The sequence below is a fragment of the Microcaecilia unicolor genome, unplaced genomic scaffold (genome assembly GCF_901765095.1).
Source record: "Microcaecilia unicolor unplaced genomic scaffold, aMicUni1.1, whole genome shotgun sequence".
Classification (NCBI taxonomy): domain Eukaryota; kingdom Metazoa; phylum Chordata; class Amphibia; order Gymnophiona; family Siphonopidae; genus Microcaecilia; species Microcaecilia unicolor.
In genome coordinates this window covers 33,261-53,813 of record NW_021963226.1, presented here as the reverse complement: position 1 = coordinate 53,813, position 20,553 = coordinate 33,261, and the positions used below count along the sequence as shown (strand labels likewise).

General features: G+C 42.7%; 1 protein-coding gene across 1 annotated transcript in view; it reads left to right on the top strand.

The window, feature by feature from the left end:
• Nucleotides 1–20,553, top strand: part of LOC115459087 (unconventional myosin-Vb-like) — a gene marked incomplete at its 3' end in the record, with an annotated part of 135,313 nt that overhangs the window by 81,503 nt on the left and 33,257 nt on the right. The window contains 5 exon segments of the mRNA XM_030188955.1: nt 4,237–4,314; nt 8,235–8,433; nt 11,544–11,637; nt 15,395–15,538; nt 19,613–19,764. Of these exon segments, the coding sequence (XP_030044815.1) occupies nt 4,237–4,314; nt 8,235–8,433; nt 11,544–11,637; nt 15,395–15,538; nt 19,613–19,764 (667 nt within the window).

Sequence of the window (20,553 nt, the reverse complement as noted above, 5' to 3'; positions counted from 1 at the left end):
GACGTCAGACAGGGGCGGGCCCAGGAGGAGAGAGACGCGCGACCGAAGCGTCCTGAATTTCCTCCCTGTGTGGGGATCTTTGCTGACAAGCATTTTTTTTTTCATCCGACAGTACACACGTTTTGTGATTAGAGACCGGTTAGTACTACAAATCAGCTTTCAATCTAGTCGGATAACTTGCTAGCGGTGCAAACATTCAGGAGAGGTAGACAAAGGGAGGGGGAGAGCACATTAGTCGTATTTACAATGAAAGCAAGCTGAGTGAAACGCTGTAAGGACTAGCTGGGTCCCTTTCGTAATCTTTCCTTAAATTTGCTTTGGGTTTTTCTCACACAAAAAGACCACAGGTGACCAGAGAAAAGGAATTCCTGTCCATTGCCTTTCAGTTTCCTTTTGACCAATCACAGCGCTATTAGCTCTGCTAATGCGCTGGGATTGGCTCACAGTTTGTTTGTTTTTTCACTTTACAATTTTTCCTGGCACAGAGCTGTCCTAACGAGAGGTCCAGACCTCTCGTTAGATTTCCTGCCTTTTTCCTGCGTAAAGGCAATCGGAAAAGGTTAGTGCATGTCGTTTCAATGGGGTTTTCACACTAATTGCTCATCTCCATTCCGTTTTCGTTAGCTGCTGGCTTCCTCGGTAAAAGCCCTTTGATGCATGCAACGGATCAAATTTTCCTCGTTGGAGGGTCATTAAAGGCTCATTAAGCTTTAGTGCATCTGCCTCTATGTGACTTGCCCAGAGTCACAAGGAGCTGCAGTGGAAATCGAACCCAGTTCCCCAGGATCAAAGTCCGCTGCACTAACCACTAGGCTACTCTTCCACTCTAGCGGCAGCAGCGATTCCCATACACTGCCCTGCCGCTGGCACTGGCCTCTTCTTTTTACTGTGGCCTGCCTCTCTGACGTAACTACTTGTTTCCTCAGAGTTGGGCCGCAGTAGAGAAGAGACCAGTGCCAGCAGGGCAGCACATGGGAATCTGCTGCTGCCGCAGCCACCTTTTTAAAAAAGGGAAAAGAAAGTAAACTCAGGGAAGGGGGTGGAGGGAGGAAGGAAGGGGGGAGATGCAGACCATGGCCCGGGGAGGGGGCAGCATCTCAGCCCTGTGTCAGGCGGCATTTTGCCTTGGACTGCTCCTGACTGGGAACCACATGTACGCCCTGCATGCAGTTACACACTAAGGCAGTTATGTGTGTACTTTATAGAATACTGCTGAGCTCTCAGCTAGAAGTTATTCGAGGAAGTGCACATTCACCCATGTAAGTACTAGTATTCTTCAAATATAAGTGCACAAGAAGCATTTAAATTTAGGTGCCCTATTATAGAATGAGGGGGATATGGTTCATAGTAACTCCTAAGTTGTAGCTGTGTGGGCTGAGGGTGGTCTCTGAGATGAGGGAGATTATGGAACATGGAGCCAGAACAGGGGTGGACCAAGGAACTTCCAGCAAACAAGTATTAAAAAAAAACCCCTACTCTTTTATTGACAAAGGACCAACAGTTAAAAAGACCCTACATGGGGCCATGTTTCGGCAGATATACTCCTACTTCAGGGGGTCGCAAATGTTCTCTCAGAAGTGTTGTTGAATGAGAAGACGTGAAAGAAAATCCAGAAGCAACAGTAAAACACCACTGGAAGCTGTGAATAAAAATAAACCAGCTGCTCACCTCAAGTACAAGGGGAAGGGGAAAGGGAAATGGGACTTGATATACCGCCTTTCTTTGGTATTTTGCAACTACATTCAAAGTGGTTTACATATATACAGGTACTTATTTTGTACCAGGGGCAATGGAGGGTTAAGTTACTTGCCCACAGTCACAAGGAGCTGCAGTGGGAATTGAACTCAGTTCCCCAGGATCAAAGTCCACTGCACTAACCACTAGGCTACTCCTCCACTCATTCCACCAATAAGAGCCAACCTCATCAGTGATGTCACAATGGCTTGATTGCCCAATACTTGGCTCACTTCTGATATTGTGATGTCATAAGGGAAAGGGGGAAAGGGAAATAAGACTTGATATACTGCCTTTCTGTGGTATTTTGCAACTACATTCAAAGTGGTTTACATATATACAGGTACTTATTTTGTACCAGGGGCAATGGAGGGTTAAGTTACTTGCCCACAGTCACAAGGAGCTGCAGTGGGAATCGAACCCAGTTCCCCAGGATCAAAGTCCGCTGCATTAACCACTAGGCTACTCCTCCACAAAGGAAAGGGATGGCAAGAAGATAGCCTTCTGTGGCATTATCTACTCGCTTTGTCTCATTAAAGGGTTTGATTGGGGAGCCTTATGTGTGTCTGAGAGACATGAGACTGTTTGACCCTTAAAACTAAATCTAGCCTCCTTTATAACTGAAAAATGTAAACATTGTAAGCAACTGCTGAGATAAATATTACTTTAAACCCAAGATGACCTGCTGGGCAGTAGAGAGCCTTCACGAAAACACATCCATTAAAGTAAATGGCTTCACCAGATTAGCAAATACAGGGCAACACTGCTGAGTATAAAATTGGTTAACTGAATAAATTTTGTAATGTATAATAAAGCAATCCAGGCAGAAACTAGCACATGTTGTTACAGACCCATATTAAGTGGGGTGGTAGATGAATGGCATTAGGGTCTCCCTGGATTAATTTTTAAATTCACTTTATGTAGAATGAGGAGTAGCATAACCTAACATCATTCTTTTTAATTAGAACCAGACAGCAAAATAGAAATACTCTGTTTAATGAAAGAATGATTCTAAACATCAGCAGTGCTAGGATGCAGCAGAAAAACTGTTATCCATTCAGAAACGAAGAGAAGAGCTGACTGGATGTAAATTTGAAAGTATATTCCTTCGAATCCCAATGTGTAGATAAAAGGGAAATGAGGTTTATTTCTTGTGCCAGGATTTTATACATATAACATTAGGAGAACGTTAAAAGAGACAGCTGAAGGGGAGATATGATTGAGATCTACAAAATCCTGAGTGGTGTAGAACGAGTAGAAATGAATCGATGTTTTACTCTTTCAAAAAGTACAAAAACTAGGACACTCAATGAAATTACATAGCAATACTTTTAAAACAAATAGGAAGAAATATTTTTTCACTCAATGAATAGTTAAGCTCTGGAACTCTTTGCTGTAGGATGTGGTAACAGCGGTTAGCATATCTGGGTTTTAAAAAAGGTTTTGGCAAGTTCATGAAGGAAAAGGCTGTAGTGTATTATTGAGACAGACATGGGATGAGGGAAGCCAGTGCTTGCCCTGGGATTGGTAGCATGGAATGTTGCTACTATTTGGGTTTCTGCCAGATACTTGTGACTTGTATTGGCCACTGTTGGAAACAAGATACTGGGCTAGATGGACAATCGGTTTGAGCCAGTATGGCTATTCTTAAGTAACTCATTTATGTGCATTGTTTTTTTTTGTTTTTTCTTTCCTGGTGGGGGGGGGGGGGTCAGCATTTTGACATTCATTGAAACCCAACTCAGCTGCTGTACATGCTTTGACCACAAACTACAGCAGCTGAACTGGAAGGATGCAAGCTTACTGTCTCCCATTTTGGTTTTTGGTGTCCAGCAGTTGGGTACATTGACCCACCCTCCAGTTTTCAGGCACAGTGGCTGATTTTAATAATAGGATACACGTCTAATAGTAGATCTGCAATTTCATACTTAAGTTCTTGTAGAACTTTGGGGTGAATACCATCGGGGCCTGGTGATTTTTTTTTTTAATGTTTGTTGATCTATTACAGTATCTCCAATTTCATAGTTATTTACTTCAGTTCCCATGAATCATCACTTTCTAAGATAATTTTGAGTGTATATCTCCCCAATATCCTCTTCACTAAATACCAAAACAAATAATTTAGTGTTTCTGCTCTGGTCTTGGCCTGTCTAGATGCCTCTTTTTATCCTGTAGGGCCGGAAGGCAGTAAAGTCACATGGTGCCACTTATATTATTTGAGTCAACTATTACTCTTTATCTCACCTAAAGAAACCTACTGTGCCCAGCTTAGTAATGCAGAGCTAAGCTTGCCCCCTTTCTTGCTGCATTTCTCTTTATTTCTTCCTGACTTTCTGGCATTAGCGGCTGTTCTCCAAGAAAAAAAAAAAATCATTTTCTTGTCATATGCTTCAGAATCTGTAAATGTGCTGCTTTGCTTTGATAATGTCTGCTGCTTTTGTAGTTGACCTTTTGCCTTTCTTTCCTGCCCTATTTTTCCCTTTTCCTGCCCTTTATTTCTAGCAAGACTGAGGACTGGGGGTACCTGAATGAAGACGGGGAGCTCGGCCTGGCCTACCAAGGCTTAAAGCAAGTTGCCAGGTCAAATATGTTTTCTTGCTTCTTTCTCTCTAATCCCTTCCCATGCTGTTCTTTCTGTGCCACCTCCTCTGTTTGTCTACTATGTTTCTATGTCTCTATGACTCACCTCCTTTTTGCCTCACTTGCATCATGACCTCCAGATAACTATAGGGTTTCCCCATAGATACAGGGTTCCTGTGTACATCCTAAAGGTACAGGGTTTGATGTTCTACTGGTGCCTATGTTTACTCACCAAAGTATGTTCTAGGGATGGCACATGGACGCTGACACAAAGAGGTACATTTTGGATCCCCACTGCCCAATGGCATTCTGAGTCACACAAGTTAGTTTTTCTTAGTTCAAAGCAATGTATTTCTCTGACATCATATGAGAATTTAAAAAAAAAAAGTTTCTGTCCTGTAGGAGGAGGAGCTTGGGTTATTGCAGGCAGTTATCAAAGCTGTGTGCTCCTCAGTAATCTTGTGTGATGAATATGTTTAGAAAATCTTCTGGCTTATCAGTGGCTCCATGGTGAGGTTCCTCCTAGTAGCAGTGTCTGCAAATGGGTTACTGTTACGCATAGCATGACGGTACTGAACCTGACTCCTAAGCCAGAGTAAATGGAGTATGATCTCAGTTTCTCAAATTTACTGCTAACGCTCTCCCTTGTAGAGACGTCTCAATGCAGTTCCATATGTGTACAGAGCCTGAAGCATTTTGGCTTGCTTGCAAAACTGAAAACATTCTGCCTGATACTCGACTATGGTGATCATCATTTAATTTGATGCTGGATGCTGTGGGGGTTTTTTTATGCACGAATATTCAGCATCAGTATATGGATAGCAGCTGGTGCCGGATATCTGAGTATAACCTGGCCGCTGGCAGTTATCCAAATCTCGGCGATATTCAGTCTAGCAGCTGGATAACCAACCAGATAAAAGTTAGGATTGCCTTTTTGCTGTATTAACTTTATCCAACGGTTAGCAAACAGAATATTGCCACTAAATAGATAACTCAAAATCCCTGCTTGGGCTTCTTCTCCATACTACTCCTCCACTATCTGGATAGTGCCACAGCAGTCAGGAAGGATTTTCAGTGGCGGCATCTGGATAATACCACGGAATATCAGGTATGACCCGGTGTGGAGGACATCCAAGTAGGAGCTGCTCCTACCCAGATAAGTCCTGCCGGATATCAGGCCCACTGTACTTCCACATTTCAGCGCTGAGTTTTTCAGATGGTGTACAATCAAGTGAATGAGGTCAGTGTGGTAGGTGCCCCATCCCACCGTCGGCAAACCGTAGACCAGTGGTTCCCAAAGCTGGTCTTGGAGGCACCTCAGCCAGTCAGGTTTTCAGGATATCCACAATGAATGTTCATGAGAGAGATTTGCATGCCGTGGACTGCCATAGGCCATCAATGCACCCGTGCGTACATCATCTGGTTGCACTGCGATGAGCTTAGACCATACGTCTAAGGATATTATTAACCACATTAAAGCTCCATTGCCACCAGGACAGCCAGGAAGCCAACTAAACTGAACAGGCCCTCTTCTCTTACATTTAGCAAACATTCTTCAGAGACAGGATACCTTTCGGTAAAATATGTGTTATGCCATATTGTGAGGAATCGATTTCCTCCCAGACAATTCTCTAAACACTCTGCTGAGCCCTGTCAGAGTATCTATAGTCCTTAAGCTCTTGCAAAGAGCCTGGCAAAAGCTTAGACATCAGAAATAGGAATCTGCCTGCAGAGTATTCTGTTAAGTTGTGTGTGTAAGTGTGAGCCCAATTATGCTGGGCCCAGATTCCACCTATGTATACACAAATCCTGTAAAACATAGCTCTGTAAGATATGCTGGTGTCCCACCCCCACCCCACCCCCACCCCCCCCAAAAAAAAAAAAAAAATCCCCAGTACCAATCAATTCCCACTGTGTTAATGCTGTCCCTAAGATTGAAGCTTATCCAGTACCCTGAACGGGCAAGCTGTTAAGTTGGTTGAGTAATACAGAGTATATAATGAAACTCAACCTCACCCAGGGATGTTGGAAAATGCCCTTACAGAAGTCATCAAGGGAGAAACTTGCACTGTACCCACAAGAATTATACCAGTGTAGGGTATTTCAATTTAGGAGATCCCCTTTTGGAGTTCACAGTGGTGATGCCACATTCCATTGACTTGTGGACCTAATTTTAAGACCCCCCATAAAGTGTGTGCAGTGGCCTGTCTAAATGACAGTCACCCTCATCCTAAATTGGAAAAAAATCACTTGTTACAGGCGGCAGTAGTCCTGGCATCAACAAGGAAAGTAGGTTTAACAGCAAATGTAACATAGCAATGAGGGAGACTCATTAGCTCAGGAGCAGAATGGGGGGGGGGGGGGAAGATGGTATATCCTATAATACTAAGATTCAGGCTGTGGAGACTGAAGAAGAAAATAATATGAGTCGATTCTTATAGTTTGGTGCTAAACCAAATATAATTATAAACATTAGCATGCACATTAAAAAAAAATGTTAGAAAACACGTGTGCCAGTGTATCACCAACAAATTTGTTCAAATAGATTAAATTGATAGAAAGAGAAAAACAATAAACGGTAACGGAATTCAAAAATGGGTGGGATAAACATAAAGGAATCCTGTTCAGAAGGAATGGATCCTCAGGAGCTTAGCAGAGATTGGGTGGCAGCACCGGTGATTGGGAGGCGGGGCAAGTACTGGGCAGACTTCTACGGTCTGTGCCCCGAAAATGGCAAGGATAAATCAAGGTCAAGTATACATATAAAGTAGCACATATGAGTTTATCTTGTTGGGCAGACTGGATGGACCGTACAGGTCTTTTATCTGCCATCATCTACAACAATGTTGCAATTTTTTTTTATGTTTCAACATTTTTTATTGATTATACTTCAAAATATACAACAATATTTCTTCATGAACTGGAGTAACATAATAGATGCTTAGATATACTAGATCAATACAACCATAAAACGTATCATCGACTTTTCTCCCCCCCCCCCAATTCTTTCCCCCTTCTTACCCCTCCCTCTGAATAACCAAAGATAATGTAGTTATAGCCATAACATCCGTAAATTCGACTACAACTATGACTTTGAGATAGATACCCCAGTGGACAGAGGCCACCTATCCACCTCCGGTTGGTACAATGGTGCAATTTTAAAAAATAATGTAGGAATGAGCCTACTCTGTCTGTTGAGAGCACTAAACCAATGGGACTATAACAGCGCTCTTTCTGCTCAAGGAAAATCGAGCATATTCCCATAGCACTTCAAACAGCACATCCCAGAGAGAGAACTATACTGAGTACTGAATTCAATAACCCGAATCCCAAAATATAAGGCAACACACTGAACACCTGTGAGCTATGTTGTAAGGATGAGACTTCCAGGTAAAGACACAGATAATGTAACATAGTAAATGACAGCAGATAAAAACCTGTATGGGCCATCCAGTCTGTCCAACAAGGTGTCCAGAGTTGTACCATGCAGGTTACACCCTTCTGTGCCTGGTGTAAAGTGTGAAGTCATCTAAGTTTTGCTTTGATTCCATCCTCTTCCTATATAGGGATCCTCTGTGTTTCTACCACATATTTTTTATTCCCGTCACTGTTTTTATACTCACAACTTCCACGGGAGGGTAGTTCAGGCACCCGCCACCCTCTCCGTGAAAAAGTGTTGCCTGGATACTGTCCTTTCTGCCTCTTCCTTAGACCTGGAAGTATGTAGTTCCTAAGCTGCCATCACCCAATTCTGTGGCTAGGCAAAATTTCCACCTCTAATGAGATATCTCCAGTTTCAACAAAAAGTAAAATGGTTGTGTATTTCAAAGTCCAGTATAAAAAGATCTGTGTGTCTGAGCAAAGAATCACCTTTTCCTCCTTATTACACCATAGTGAATATCTCTCTTCTGTACTGGCAGACTCTTGGAGGCCCAGCTGCAGGCCCAGAGCCGAGAGCATGAAGAAGAGGTGGAAATTCTGACGGCTCATATTGAAGCATTGAAGGAGGAAGTGGAGAAGCAGCAGCAGGTCCTGCTACAGGCACTTCAGCTGTCACCCGAAGCCCAAGTGGAGTTTGGCGTCCAGCAAGAAATTACTCGACTCACAAATGAAAATCTGGTAAGAAACTGTGTATTGCTCTGTGTCCTACTCTGTGCTAAGCACCGTAGGCACCAGATACATGGATCATCCCTATACTATCAAGTAGGGAAGATCCTTGAAATGCATCAGTGGCGTGCAGTGACATTTATAGCAGGAGATTCAGTAGATGTGCTAAACCGGGAGTGACCAACCTCGACCCTTGCCAGGTCCATGTTTTCAGAATTTCCACAATGAATATGTATGAGATCTGTTTGCATACAATGGAGGCATGCACACAAATAATCTCAAAACACAATCAGTCCTAGGCACCTAATTCTCTAAATATCCTATAATGGCAGAGTGGGAATTAAAGAAAAATCATTTCTGTTAACTATTTAGTCATGCTCCCAAAATGTCTTATTATTATAGTAATATCAGTGTTTTTAAGAAGGATCAGTGGAATTTACTGCATCTGCGCTGCTTCAAGAATTTTCATATAGCAACAGAATGCAAATCATCATCGATCCACATTTTTTCTAAAAAAAAAAAAGTTTTTTGAAAGGAAAATATATATTTCACTTATTTCAAGAATGCTTGTTGTATAGCATTTAGACTCAATCCAGCATTTCTGTAATTATAACATTGATGCACAGTCCAGCAAAATGCTCAAAATCCCAATAACTTCTATAGTGTTACTTAACTGGTAGCAGATTTCAATACTGAGAGAACCTCCACTGACTTGGCCAGGTTTCTTGTCTTCATCAGGGAAGAGGAAATGAGAGCGTTGTATGAACCTCTTCCCTGATGAAGCAATGTAGATGCAGTGAATTCTTATGATCCTTTTTAAAAACATTGACATTACTGTAAGAATAACTTTATCCTTTGCAGTTCTACAGTCCGATTCCTTCCCACGGCCAACTGCGGCCAGAGTTTTGGGTCTTGCTTCAGGGTCCGTGGTCGCGGCTGTCTATAAAAGATGCAGAAACACAAAGCTGAATATCTAGTCTTCACTTCTATCTCACGTTTTCTATATGTTTTATTATTATTATTATTATTTTATTTTTTTATTTATAGGTTATCAAATTTACATTCATGCAATTAACATAAATCATTGAAATACGGCAAATACTAATTATAAAATTAAATGCAAATCAGTCAATAAAGAACACAATTTAGTCCACAACTGGTGATCCAAGATCTAGGAAACTGTCTTATATAAGACACAATTATATTCCTAAGAAATAATTTTATCTATAGTATGGAAGGAGTTAGAGCTGGCGCAGCCGAGCATTAGCACTTATAATCCAGAGAAAATACATTACTCTTTACTAGAAATAAATTCTAACAACTTTCCTGGTTCAAAAAAATATATAATTAGCAGATTCCAGAAGAATATGACATCTACATGGGAATTTAAGTAGAAAAGTCCCTCCTAATTGGAGAACTCTTGCTTTTAACAACAAAAACTCCTTCCTTCTCTTCTGTGTATCTCTTGAGAGATCGGGGAAAACTTGAATTTTTGATCCAAGGAAAGAAGTATTAATGTGGCGGAAATAGTCTAAAAATATTATTTTGGTCTGGTTCTAGAGCGAACGAAACCAACAATGTCGTCCTTTCTGATACAACTTCCAAAGAACTTTCAAGAAATTGCGTTAAATTTAAATCAGGTTGTGGAGTTTGAGGAAATCAAGTTGTTCCAACACCAGAAATATATTATATTTTTGTTAAAGGAGGAAAATTTTCAGAGGGAATACCCAATATTTCTACAAAGTACTTTTTCAGCATATCTTTAGCAGGAATAAGAGGTGATTTGGAAAAGTTCAAAAAACGTACGTTATTCCTCCTTATCTGATTCTCCAAATAGTTAATCTTGCGTTTCTGGAAGTTGTTTTCTTTTATTACCGCAAGTATAGAAGATTTAACAGATTTTACCTCATTATCTAGTGATTCCATCTTGGCAGTCTGCTCACCAACCTTACCAGATAGTTTCACCTGCTCTCCTCGTAGCGAACCAGCTATTTGTTTTAAGGTTGCATTTAAACCCTGAAGCGCTTCCCATATTGATTCCATTGTGACAACAGATGGTTTTACAATTTCTCCAATCTTCACCGAGAGTTCGCTCAGAATTCCCACAGACAGGGGAGTTTGTAACGCCAATCCCGTCTGGTAAGATGTTCCCACTGGCAATGATGTCGCAACGGGGTCTCCACGCACAGCCACTGGGGCTCCGTTTCCGGGCTTCTCAGCTTGCTGTTTCACCCTTGCCGTCGTATCTCCCCCAGGTCTTGGAGGCGTTGTCAACAGAGGAGGACTCAGCGTTACCTCCTCTGCACTAAGGTCCGATGTCTCTTGTGGACCCCTCGAAGCGTCGGCCCGAGCTCCCGGCGGTCGCATACCTGTCTCCTCCAAAGTCATGCCCTCTCGTTCTACCACCTTCCCATCTCCGGAAAAGGTTTATTTGCAGATTATTACTTTTCAAATATTTGAACGTCTGTATCATATCACCCCTGTTCCTCCTTTCCTCCAGGGTATACATGTTCAGGTCCGCAAGTCTCTCCTCATACGTCTTGTAACGCAAATCCCATACCATCCTCGTAGCTTTTCTTTGCACTGCTTCAATTCTTTTTACATCCTTAGCAAGATACGGCCTCCAAAACTGAACACAATACTCCAGGTTGGGCCTCACCAACAACTTGTACAGGGGCATCAACACCTCTTTTCTTCTGCTGGTCACACCTCTCTCTATACAGCCTAGTAACCTTCTAGCTACGGCCACCACCTTGTCACACTGTTTCATCGCCTTCAGATCCTCAGATACTATCACCCCAAGATCCCTCTCCCCATCCGTACCTAGCATCTCACCTCCATAACACATATGCCTCTTGAGAAATTGGTAAACAACATCATGGAGTCTTTCATACCCCAGAGCTTTTGCAGCCACACAGAATACAATAAAGCTGCACTTTCAAGGTTAAAAGAAGTTTCTCTGAATAACTTCTAACATAATTTTTTGTAGGCTTTCCCCTCAAGAAAACAGTGTAATTTAGAAGAAGAAAAGATCACTTGGGTCCCACCTTTGTGGCCTCAATTTCAAAAGGTTATATAAAACCATGCAACATAGTTTACAATATCTGTTTTCTGAATTCCAGGACCTTAAGGAGTTAGTAGAAAAATTAGAAAAGAATGAAAAGAAGTTGAAGAAACAGCTGAAGATTCACATGAAGAAAGTGCAAGATTTAGAAGGTAACACTTTTTTTTTTTTTTTTAGAGAGACTGCTAAGTGGACTAAATCCTTACTTCTTTAGCTCTACTCAGCAGGGCTGCCAAGAGGGGGGGGCAAAATTCCCCAGGCCTGGGCCTCCAAGGGGGGCCCGGCGCCAGGATCAGGCTGCCGGCGCTGCAGTCACCTGTCTCACCTGCCTGCCTCCTCGGCTCCAGGCCCCCTGCATTCAAAGCGGCAGTTGCTGATCACCTCTCTTCTGGCCTTCCCTCCCTGTATCCCGCCCTCACGAAAACCGGAGGTTACATAGAACGAGGGCAGGACACAGGGAGGGAAGGCCAGAAGAGATGCGATCTGCAACTGCTGCTTTGAATGAAGGGGGCCCAGAGCCTTGGAGGCAGGCAGGTGAGACCGCGGACTGCAGCGGTGGGGGGAGCAGCAGCGGAAGGGTGAGCAACGGAGGGTGGCAGCAGCAGGGGAAGCGACGGGGGACGGCAGTGGCGGGGGGGGGGGGGGGGTTGGAGGCGGGGCGGCCTTGCCCCGAGCCCGGCCTAGTCTCTCGGCGGCCCTGCTACTCAGACTTTGCCCTGTATTCTGTATGCAGCAGTTATGGTCCTCAAGGGTGACCACAGACCCCTAGTAAGGAGGATGAGAATTTGATGACTGATCAAAGCTGCAGGGTCCGCCACATCTGTTTTGTTTTGGGGTTTTTTTTCTATTTCCTGCACCACCTGATCCTGCCTGGGGAGAAACTGTCAGGGGTACCTACAGGGCCATCGCAAGGAGTTGCAGCACCCTAAGCCAACTTTTGCTACCCCTCCCCCCTCCACACCCACCCACCCACCCACCAATAATGTAGCATGAAATGCCCAGGTGTCGGGGCTCATACTACGAGAAGGGTCCCACACCAGAAGGAAGCTGCTATTGCAGATAAATATATTTTCTGATTTTTGAACTTAAGTACTCCATACATTGAGATTCCAGAGCTCTTCCTCTTCCATAAATTAGCACTTTTTCAGTTTCTGTGCCAAAGGGTAGCTCAGTAGTCAGGCAAAACACATGGAAATTGTATTTCTGATATACCATAAAAAATTACTCCTGATGTTAAAAAAAAAAAAACCCTTCTAAAATGTAGCACAGGTTTGGTTTTTGTTTTTTATTTTTATTCCTCTTATAGTACTGAATCTTTATGCAATCTCGAGCTGTGTAGGATCAGAGGGTAATCTGAGGTGTGAAGTGTGGCACTTCACTTCAGGTCTCCCAAGATCTCTGGTGGCCCAACTGGGCTACCAGAAACTCCATCTACCAAAAAAAAAAAAACCCTACAGGCCCAGATCCCCCTGCCCTCTAACCCTTTAAAATAAAGCACAAAAGAAAGCTATGGTGGACCAAATGGCCCCGGACTCCCCAACCCTACAAAAGAAAGCCCTGATGGCCCAAGTGCCTCAAACCCCATGCCCCCCCCCCCCCCCCCCCCCCCCCACACACACACCTACAAAAGCGGAGGAGCAGGAATAACTCCTGCTTATTCCTGCCTCTGGCTCCACCATCTTGGAAAATGGTGGCACCTGACCAGGTCAGTCTCAGTAAGGCAGTGCAAGCCAGAAGTACAGAGGAGCCATTTCACCCATATGAAGCCCCTTCTCCCTGGCAGCCCGGCAACCTAGCAGCTCATTTAAGGAAAATTTTGATTCACGAGCTGTAGCAGGATGTATGCCCATGTAGGTGGCCTGGCCTTTCCCATAACTAGGTGTGTAATGGTGCTTTTAGACATGAAGGTCTTTTGGGTGTTTTCTGTTCGTTAAATATTTTGTGTATTACATTGTGTACATTTTTATGATATTTTGATTTACTTTCATTGTAACATGCTCCAATTGCTTTGATATTGAGTATGTAAGAATATTACTTATTAATAATATAGAGTACATCTGTATGTAAGTGCTTGGATAAAGCAGAAAATGAAAAAATGAAGGCAGATAAAAACCATATGCCAGTCTGCCCATCCATACCATTTACTGCTCATAGTAACATGTAACATAGTAGATGATGGCAGAAAAAGACCTGCACGGTCCATCCAGTCTGCCCAACAAGATAAACTCATATGTTCTACTTTTTGTGTATACCCTACCTTGATTTGTACCTGTCCTCTTCAGGGCACAGACCATATAAGTCTGCCCAGCACTAGCCCCGCCTCCCACCATTGGCTCTGGCACAGACCGTATAAGTTTGCCCAGCACTAGCCCCGCCTCCCAACCACCAGTCCCGCCTCCTCCACTGGCTCTGGCACAGACCGTATGTGTCTGCCCAGCACTATCCCCGCCTCCCAACCACCAGCCCCGCCTCCCACCACTGGCTCTGGCACAGACCATATAAGTCTGCCCAGCACTATCTCCGTCTCCCAACTACCAGCCCTGTCTCCCAACCAGCAGCCCCGTCTCCCACCACCGGCTCTGCCACCCAATCTCAGCTAAGCTCCTGAGGATCCTTAGCTGAGATTGGGTGGCAGAGCTGGTGGTGGAAATTGCTCCTTCCTCTCCCTTACAGATTCCTAAGTTTTTGTCCCATGCCTTCTTGAAGTCAGATGCATTCTTCAGATACAGTAGGCTTATGTGGGCCTTAAGGTTCTCATGTGCCTTTCTATAATTCTTCATCTTCAAGGGGTCCTTTTACAAAGGGGTGCTAGCATTTTTAGCACGTGCTAATGATTAGCGTGTGCTAAATGCTAGAGTTGCCCATAGGAATATATGGGCATCTCTAGCATTTAGTGCACACTTATTTTTAGCACGCGCTAAAAAAGCTAACGCGCCTTTGTAAAAGGACCCCTAAGTTGGTAATTCTATAAATTGGCAGCCGAATGCCATGCGCTAGCACCAATTCAATAACATTGGTGCACCTAACGTTACATGAAGTCAATATGGTCCATCCAGTTTGCCCATCCATACCATCTACTATCTCTTTCTGTCCCTAAGAGGCACCATGAGCATGTCTCATGCTGTCTTGAATTCAGATACCGTCCTTGTCTGTACCACCTTTAAGCAAAGTATTGTAGAGTATTTTTTTTAACCTTGCTGTGGTGCCCATTGCCTGTCCACCTCTGTATTCATTCAGTAATTTTCCATCCTTAGCCATATTCAAAACACATGCTGGTATGGGTTCTCAAATGTGTCCTATTAATCCCATAGCCAGTAAGGGTTTCAGGATAGCCACAATAAATATGCAGGAGATAGATTTGCAGACACCGACGACTCATTCTGTCTCATACATATCCTCACATTTGCAAACATGCTGAAAACCTGACTACCCCAAACAGTTATGAGCATTTAATACAGTATATAATTCTGGTTGCATTACAGAAAGGTGGTATATTAAGAGGCATATTTTCAAAGCACTTAGAAACCTGTGGAACTTTGGAAGGCTAAGTGCTTTGAAAATATGCCTCTAAGAATCTCATAAACATAGTAAATATAAACATAGTTATAAAATTATTACATAAGTATGAAATAAGTACTTATCCATCAAAATTGTACTCATAGTAGCAGTAATTTCCCATTTTCAATCATGCCTATTTTATTCCTATCAGGTTACTGAGCATGTGATTTGGGGTATATCTTTTTCCATGGTGTCTGATATTGAAATCAGATTGCATATCACACGGTTTGCTTCTTTCATAATTAAAATTTATATCACAACAATAACAGTTTGTTTGACAAGCATAAAAGCAAAGAGTTAAATACAGTCTGTAGAGGTTTTGATGAATCCCTTTGCTGTTTTTCTCTGCAGCGTCCCATGAGATGGTTCAGGTGGAAAGGCGGCAGCAGGAAATGACTAGACAGGTGACCGTGCAGAGAAAGGAGAAGGACTTCCAAGGGATGCTGGAATACTACAAAGAAGATGAGCCTCTTCTCATCCGAAACCTAATTACAGGTTGGATAACACGCAGATCAAGGAACTTGCTGGAACCGTAATGCACAAACATAGAGGTCAAACTTTCACAGAAAGAGGAATGCCTGACTTAGACACCTAAAGTTTGACATCTTTTCATGAGAACTTGGGTACTTAGAGGTCGGTATTCAAAAATTTGTCTTGGAACTTTGGGAGCTACCCAGAGAAGTTTCCTGACTTACAATATTCTATCCACCCTCCCCTCACCCAGTGGTTAAATTGTTGCATAAAATGTATCCAGGTAAGAAGAGGCAGAGTTGAGGGGGGGGGGGGGGGGAGGATTATGGTTTAGCCAAACAGATCTTGTATTCAGTGCTGTCCAACTAAACTTAGATGGATAAATCCAGTTGTAAAGTTATTTGGGTATATTCAGTGGCACTCATTGAAAACCTGGGTAAATTTAACCAAATGAAGATATATGTAAGCGTCACCATTTATAAGACTACTGAAGATTCTTCTAATTTAGTAAGTGCCTAACTTTAGGCTTGCAGTTGATTCCCTTACATTTAGATGACTGAGTTAAGAGTCTAGCATGAGAAATCAGCACTGAGCCTCCCGAGTTACTTCCCCCAATCTGACCCCACTCAGGTCCCTAAATTTAGGTGCTCAGAGGGAGGGAAACTTTCCTGTAAGCCAATCTAAGTTCTTGATGCTTTAAGTTAAGACACTTGAATCTTTCGAATATCCGTCTCTCAGAATAGAACCACAGCAAGCACAGTAATCCAGTGTAGTCTGCCTAATGTGTTACCTGGAACAGGGCTATACAGCACAGCTGATCCTGGCTATCATTGGATAACTTGGAACGGGAGAGCTAGAATATTAGGGCAAATGACAAATGTTTTATGTCTTATGGTTTAATGTTTGTAATTTGATTGTGGATGTGATTTTATAAGCCACCTAGAACTTTGTAAATGTGAGGGATACAAATATTGTAAATAAATATGGGGCAGTTCTGTAATGTAAGGCACCCAGATTTATGTGCCCCTTTCACACACACATTTATAGAATACTAACATTTATACACAAATGGGTGAGATCTGTAATTTGCACCTAAAAAGTCAGTGCTGAAAAAAAAACCCCACTTAAGCGTTATTCTTTAAGCTCTGTCTAAAATTAGGCATGGTTTATAGAATAGCACTTAGGTCCCAGGGCTCGCACGTAAATTTAGGTGCATCCATTTGTACTAATGAAAACGTACGGAACCCCCTTATTCTATAATTTGTGCACATAACCCACAATCCGCCTCAAACTGCCCATGACCCCTTCCATTTCCGCACCCTCTTTTTTGGGACGCACATAAAATTTAGCCAAGTACATCTTAATTGATTCTAATTAGTGCCAATAATTGTTAAAAAGCCAATTATTGGCACTAATTGACTCATTCAATTAAATTGTGCATACAAATTGGTCATGTGCCCAAATTAACATGCACAGTTTTTGACAACTTTTATAGAATTAGGGGGAAAGTGTATGCCTACCTACAAAACTGCTAACAGTGTGTCTAAGCACTATTCTGTAACAGCGTACCTAACTTATATAGTGCAAAATGCACGGGGGGGGGGGGGGGGGAGCAAACACATGGATGGAGCTTAGACAGATGTGAGCGAGGCTCCCACTTAAGCACATAACATACAGAATACTGTAAGTTGCATTCGTTTCTGCTTCATTAAGCCCCCCACTTATACCAGCTCTATGGCTGGTGTAAGTGCTGGCATGTAAATATTATTATTATTATTATTATTATTATTATTTGTTACATTTGTATCCCACATTTTCCCACCTTTTGCAGGCTCAATGGGTCTTACATATAACCGTTAACGGTGTTAGCCGGTTGCGGTTTGAACAAATACATAGTATGAATGAATACAAAGTGATATTGTGGTATAATGAGGTATATGTATGGTAGGAAATGGGGGGAACTTAGAGAGGGAAAGGGGGAAGAAGAGTCAGGTAATATCCGTTACGGTCTTTGGTTATAGTGTGTCGCAAGCGACTGGTATTTTTATGTTGGGTCAGTGGGGTATGCTCTTCTGAACAAGTCTGTCTTTAGTGCTTTCCGAAAATTTAGGTGGTCGAGCGTAGTTTTTACTGCTTTTGGCAGTGAGTTCCATAGTTGTGCGCTTAGGTAGGAAAAGCTGGTTGCGTAGGTGGATTTATATTTGAGTCCTTTGCTGCTTGGGTAGTAGAGGTTTAGATATAATCGTGCAGATTTTGTGGTGTTTCTGGTTGGCAGGTCAATGAGGTCTGTCATGTATCCCGGTGCCTCGCCATAAATAATTTTATGAACAGTCATGCAGATTTTGAAAGTGATGCGTTCTTTGATTGGTAGCCAGTGTAGTGTAGGCGCACTGATACCAGATTATGCTAGTATTCTAAACAGGTCTGAAGACCCAGGTGCTGTTTTACAGCTCACGACTTCAGGGCAGCTAAGTGGAGGCCCTCAGTTATAGAATCGCTCCCATAAGCCGTTATTTGAGATCCTCATACATGTGTAAATGCTACTTTAGAAAGGGGGCTATTTACACATGGTGATGCTCACCAAATTTGTTTTGGCAGGAGAAGTGGTAGGGGCAAGCTTAACACAACGATGACGTGGATTCCACGTCTTAAAATGGATGTTGGCATTTTCACCTGCCCCCAGGCCTCCATAAGTACCTGCCTGAAGGTAAAGTCCTTCCCTATGGCATCAGATCCCCCTGAACATACTTGATTATCTGATTCCCCCCCCCCCCCCCAATAGCTTTTTGGATAACTATGACAAGACCACAACAGCAAAAGTAGTATAATGCTACATGGAGTCATCCATTAGCAGGATGAGGAGGGGGCAAATGCATCAGTGTCGTCTTTTGTTGTTGTATTTTTTGTACTCTAGTGCAAAACCTGTCCTAGCTGTTCCCTGGTGGTCTTGTACTTTGCACATTCACAACTGTTTTCCTTAGTAGAACTGGAAGAGTTTTTACACTGTAGGTAAACCTTGCTAACCTTCCACGTTTTTTTTTTGGGGGGGGGAGGGGGGTTGAGTTTACATATGATATATATATATATATATATATATATACAGTGCATTTTGTCTAGTAAAAAAGGTGCCGGTACTCAAATGCCAGGCCACCCTTTAGGGGTGGAGTGATCATTGAGGGACCCACCCTACAATAGCCAGGACCCCTGTAACCAGTCATATAATCTATGACAAGGCAGAATTTGTATGTAGAACCTGAGCTCTTTCATTAAAATACAAGAACCATGGGTCAAGTTTAGTAGACAGTGGAAAAGGTGCCGGTACTCAGTACCCCCAAGTACCCCCTCAAAAAAAGCCCTGTATATATATATCATATGTAAACTCCCCCCCCCCCCCTAAAAAAACGTGGAAGTATATATATATATATATATATATATATCTGTTAGCTGGAGACATGAGTTTTAGGAAGCTCTGATAGGGAGCAGTAGAGTGGGTTTCAAAAATGAATATCCTCCCTCCCCCCATAGCTTCTTGATAGTGCTCGTCTGGCAAGAAAAATATACTCTGAAAATGTGAATTCTGCTGCAGATTTGCTGCTTGAATAATCAGGGCCTCCGTTTTGCATTTGGTCATGGCCCAAGTCCTGATTTACAGTGTAAAGATCCTCAGTTTTATCTTCTTGTTCAGGGTTCCTAGAGAATTCAAACCCTTGCCTTTCCCTGCCCCCTTTTAGAATCGGCATCTACTGGGGTATGTTACAGGGAAACTAGAGTAATTCTGTATGGTGAAAGCTTTTCTATGCTGATTCTTGCTTATGGGCCAGTAATTAGTATTCTGTGTACTCCTATCTTTATAGTAAAGTGTGATAATTGTATTACCGACCGTATTATGGTAATATCTATTAACATTCCTGTCAGTGCTAGTTGGATCATTCATTTCCCTGGGGAATGTCAGGAAGTGTGACAACACCATCATTGCTATTATCCAGCAATGTATCTGTGATGTTTCTGGCAGCTCACATGTCCCTGTGTCGTTGAAACCTAGCTACCAAATATCCACTTCTGCAATATTATGACTAACTGCATCTCTTGCTTTCTCAGACCTGAAACCTCAGCTGGTGTCTGCCACAGTGCCGTGCCTCCCTGCCTACATCCTGTTCATGTGCATCAGACATGCAGACTACATCAATGATGACCAGAAGGTGCACTCCCTCCTCACATCTACCATCAACAGCACTAAGAAAGTGCTAAAGGTACAGTTGGAGCTCTCTGAAGTTTGAAGATCCTGGGTTGCAGTGACAGTGATAATCATTTTGGATTTATCACACCATATCCCAACAGCATGCTTTACAGCAAAGTCTCCAGTCCTGAAGGAATTGTCATTTTGCTCATGCAATGATTATTCTCACAAAGTCTCTAACATAATCGGCATGGGACTATCTACCTCAGGGCTTGGGTGTCTCTCTGGTGATTTAGCCCTCTACCACAGGGATACTAATTTTACTGAAGCTGAATATTTGGAGGATCAGTTTTCGTATTTCACGTACACATTCAAGTGCTGAACATCTAAGTGCCATTAGAGTTTCATTTTCAGCAGTTCTGCACCTGTAAAACTAGGTGCACACTCCAATATGTGCCGTTTTATACCTATGGAAAAATGGACATAAGAGTGTATGAAGCTACTGTAGATATACAGTGGGGGAAATAAGTATTTGATCCCTTGCTGATTTTGTAAGTTTGCCCACTGACAAAGACATGAGCAGCCCATAATTGAAGGGTAGGTTATTGGTAACAGTGAGAGATAGCACATCACAAATTAAATCCGGAAAATCACATTGTGGAAAGTATATGAATTTATTTGCATTCTGCAGAGGGAAATAAGTATTTGATCCCCCACCAACCAGTAAGAGATCTGGCCCCTACAGACCAGGTAGATGCTCCAAATCAACTCGTTACCTGCATGACAGACAGCTGTCGGCAATGGTCACCTGTATGAAAGACACCTGTCCACAGACTCAGTGAATCAGTCAGACTCTAACCTC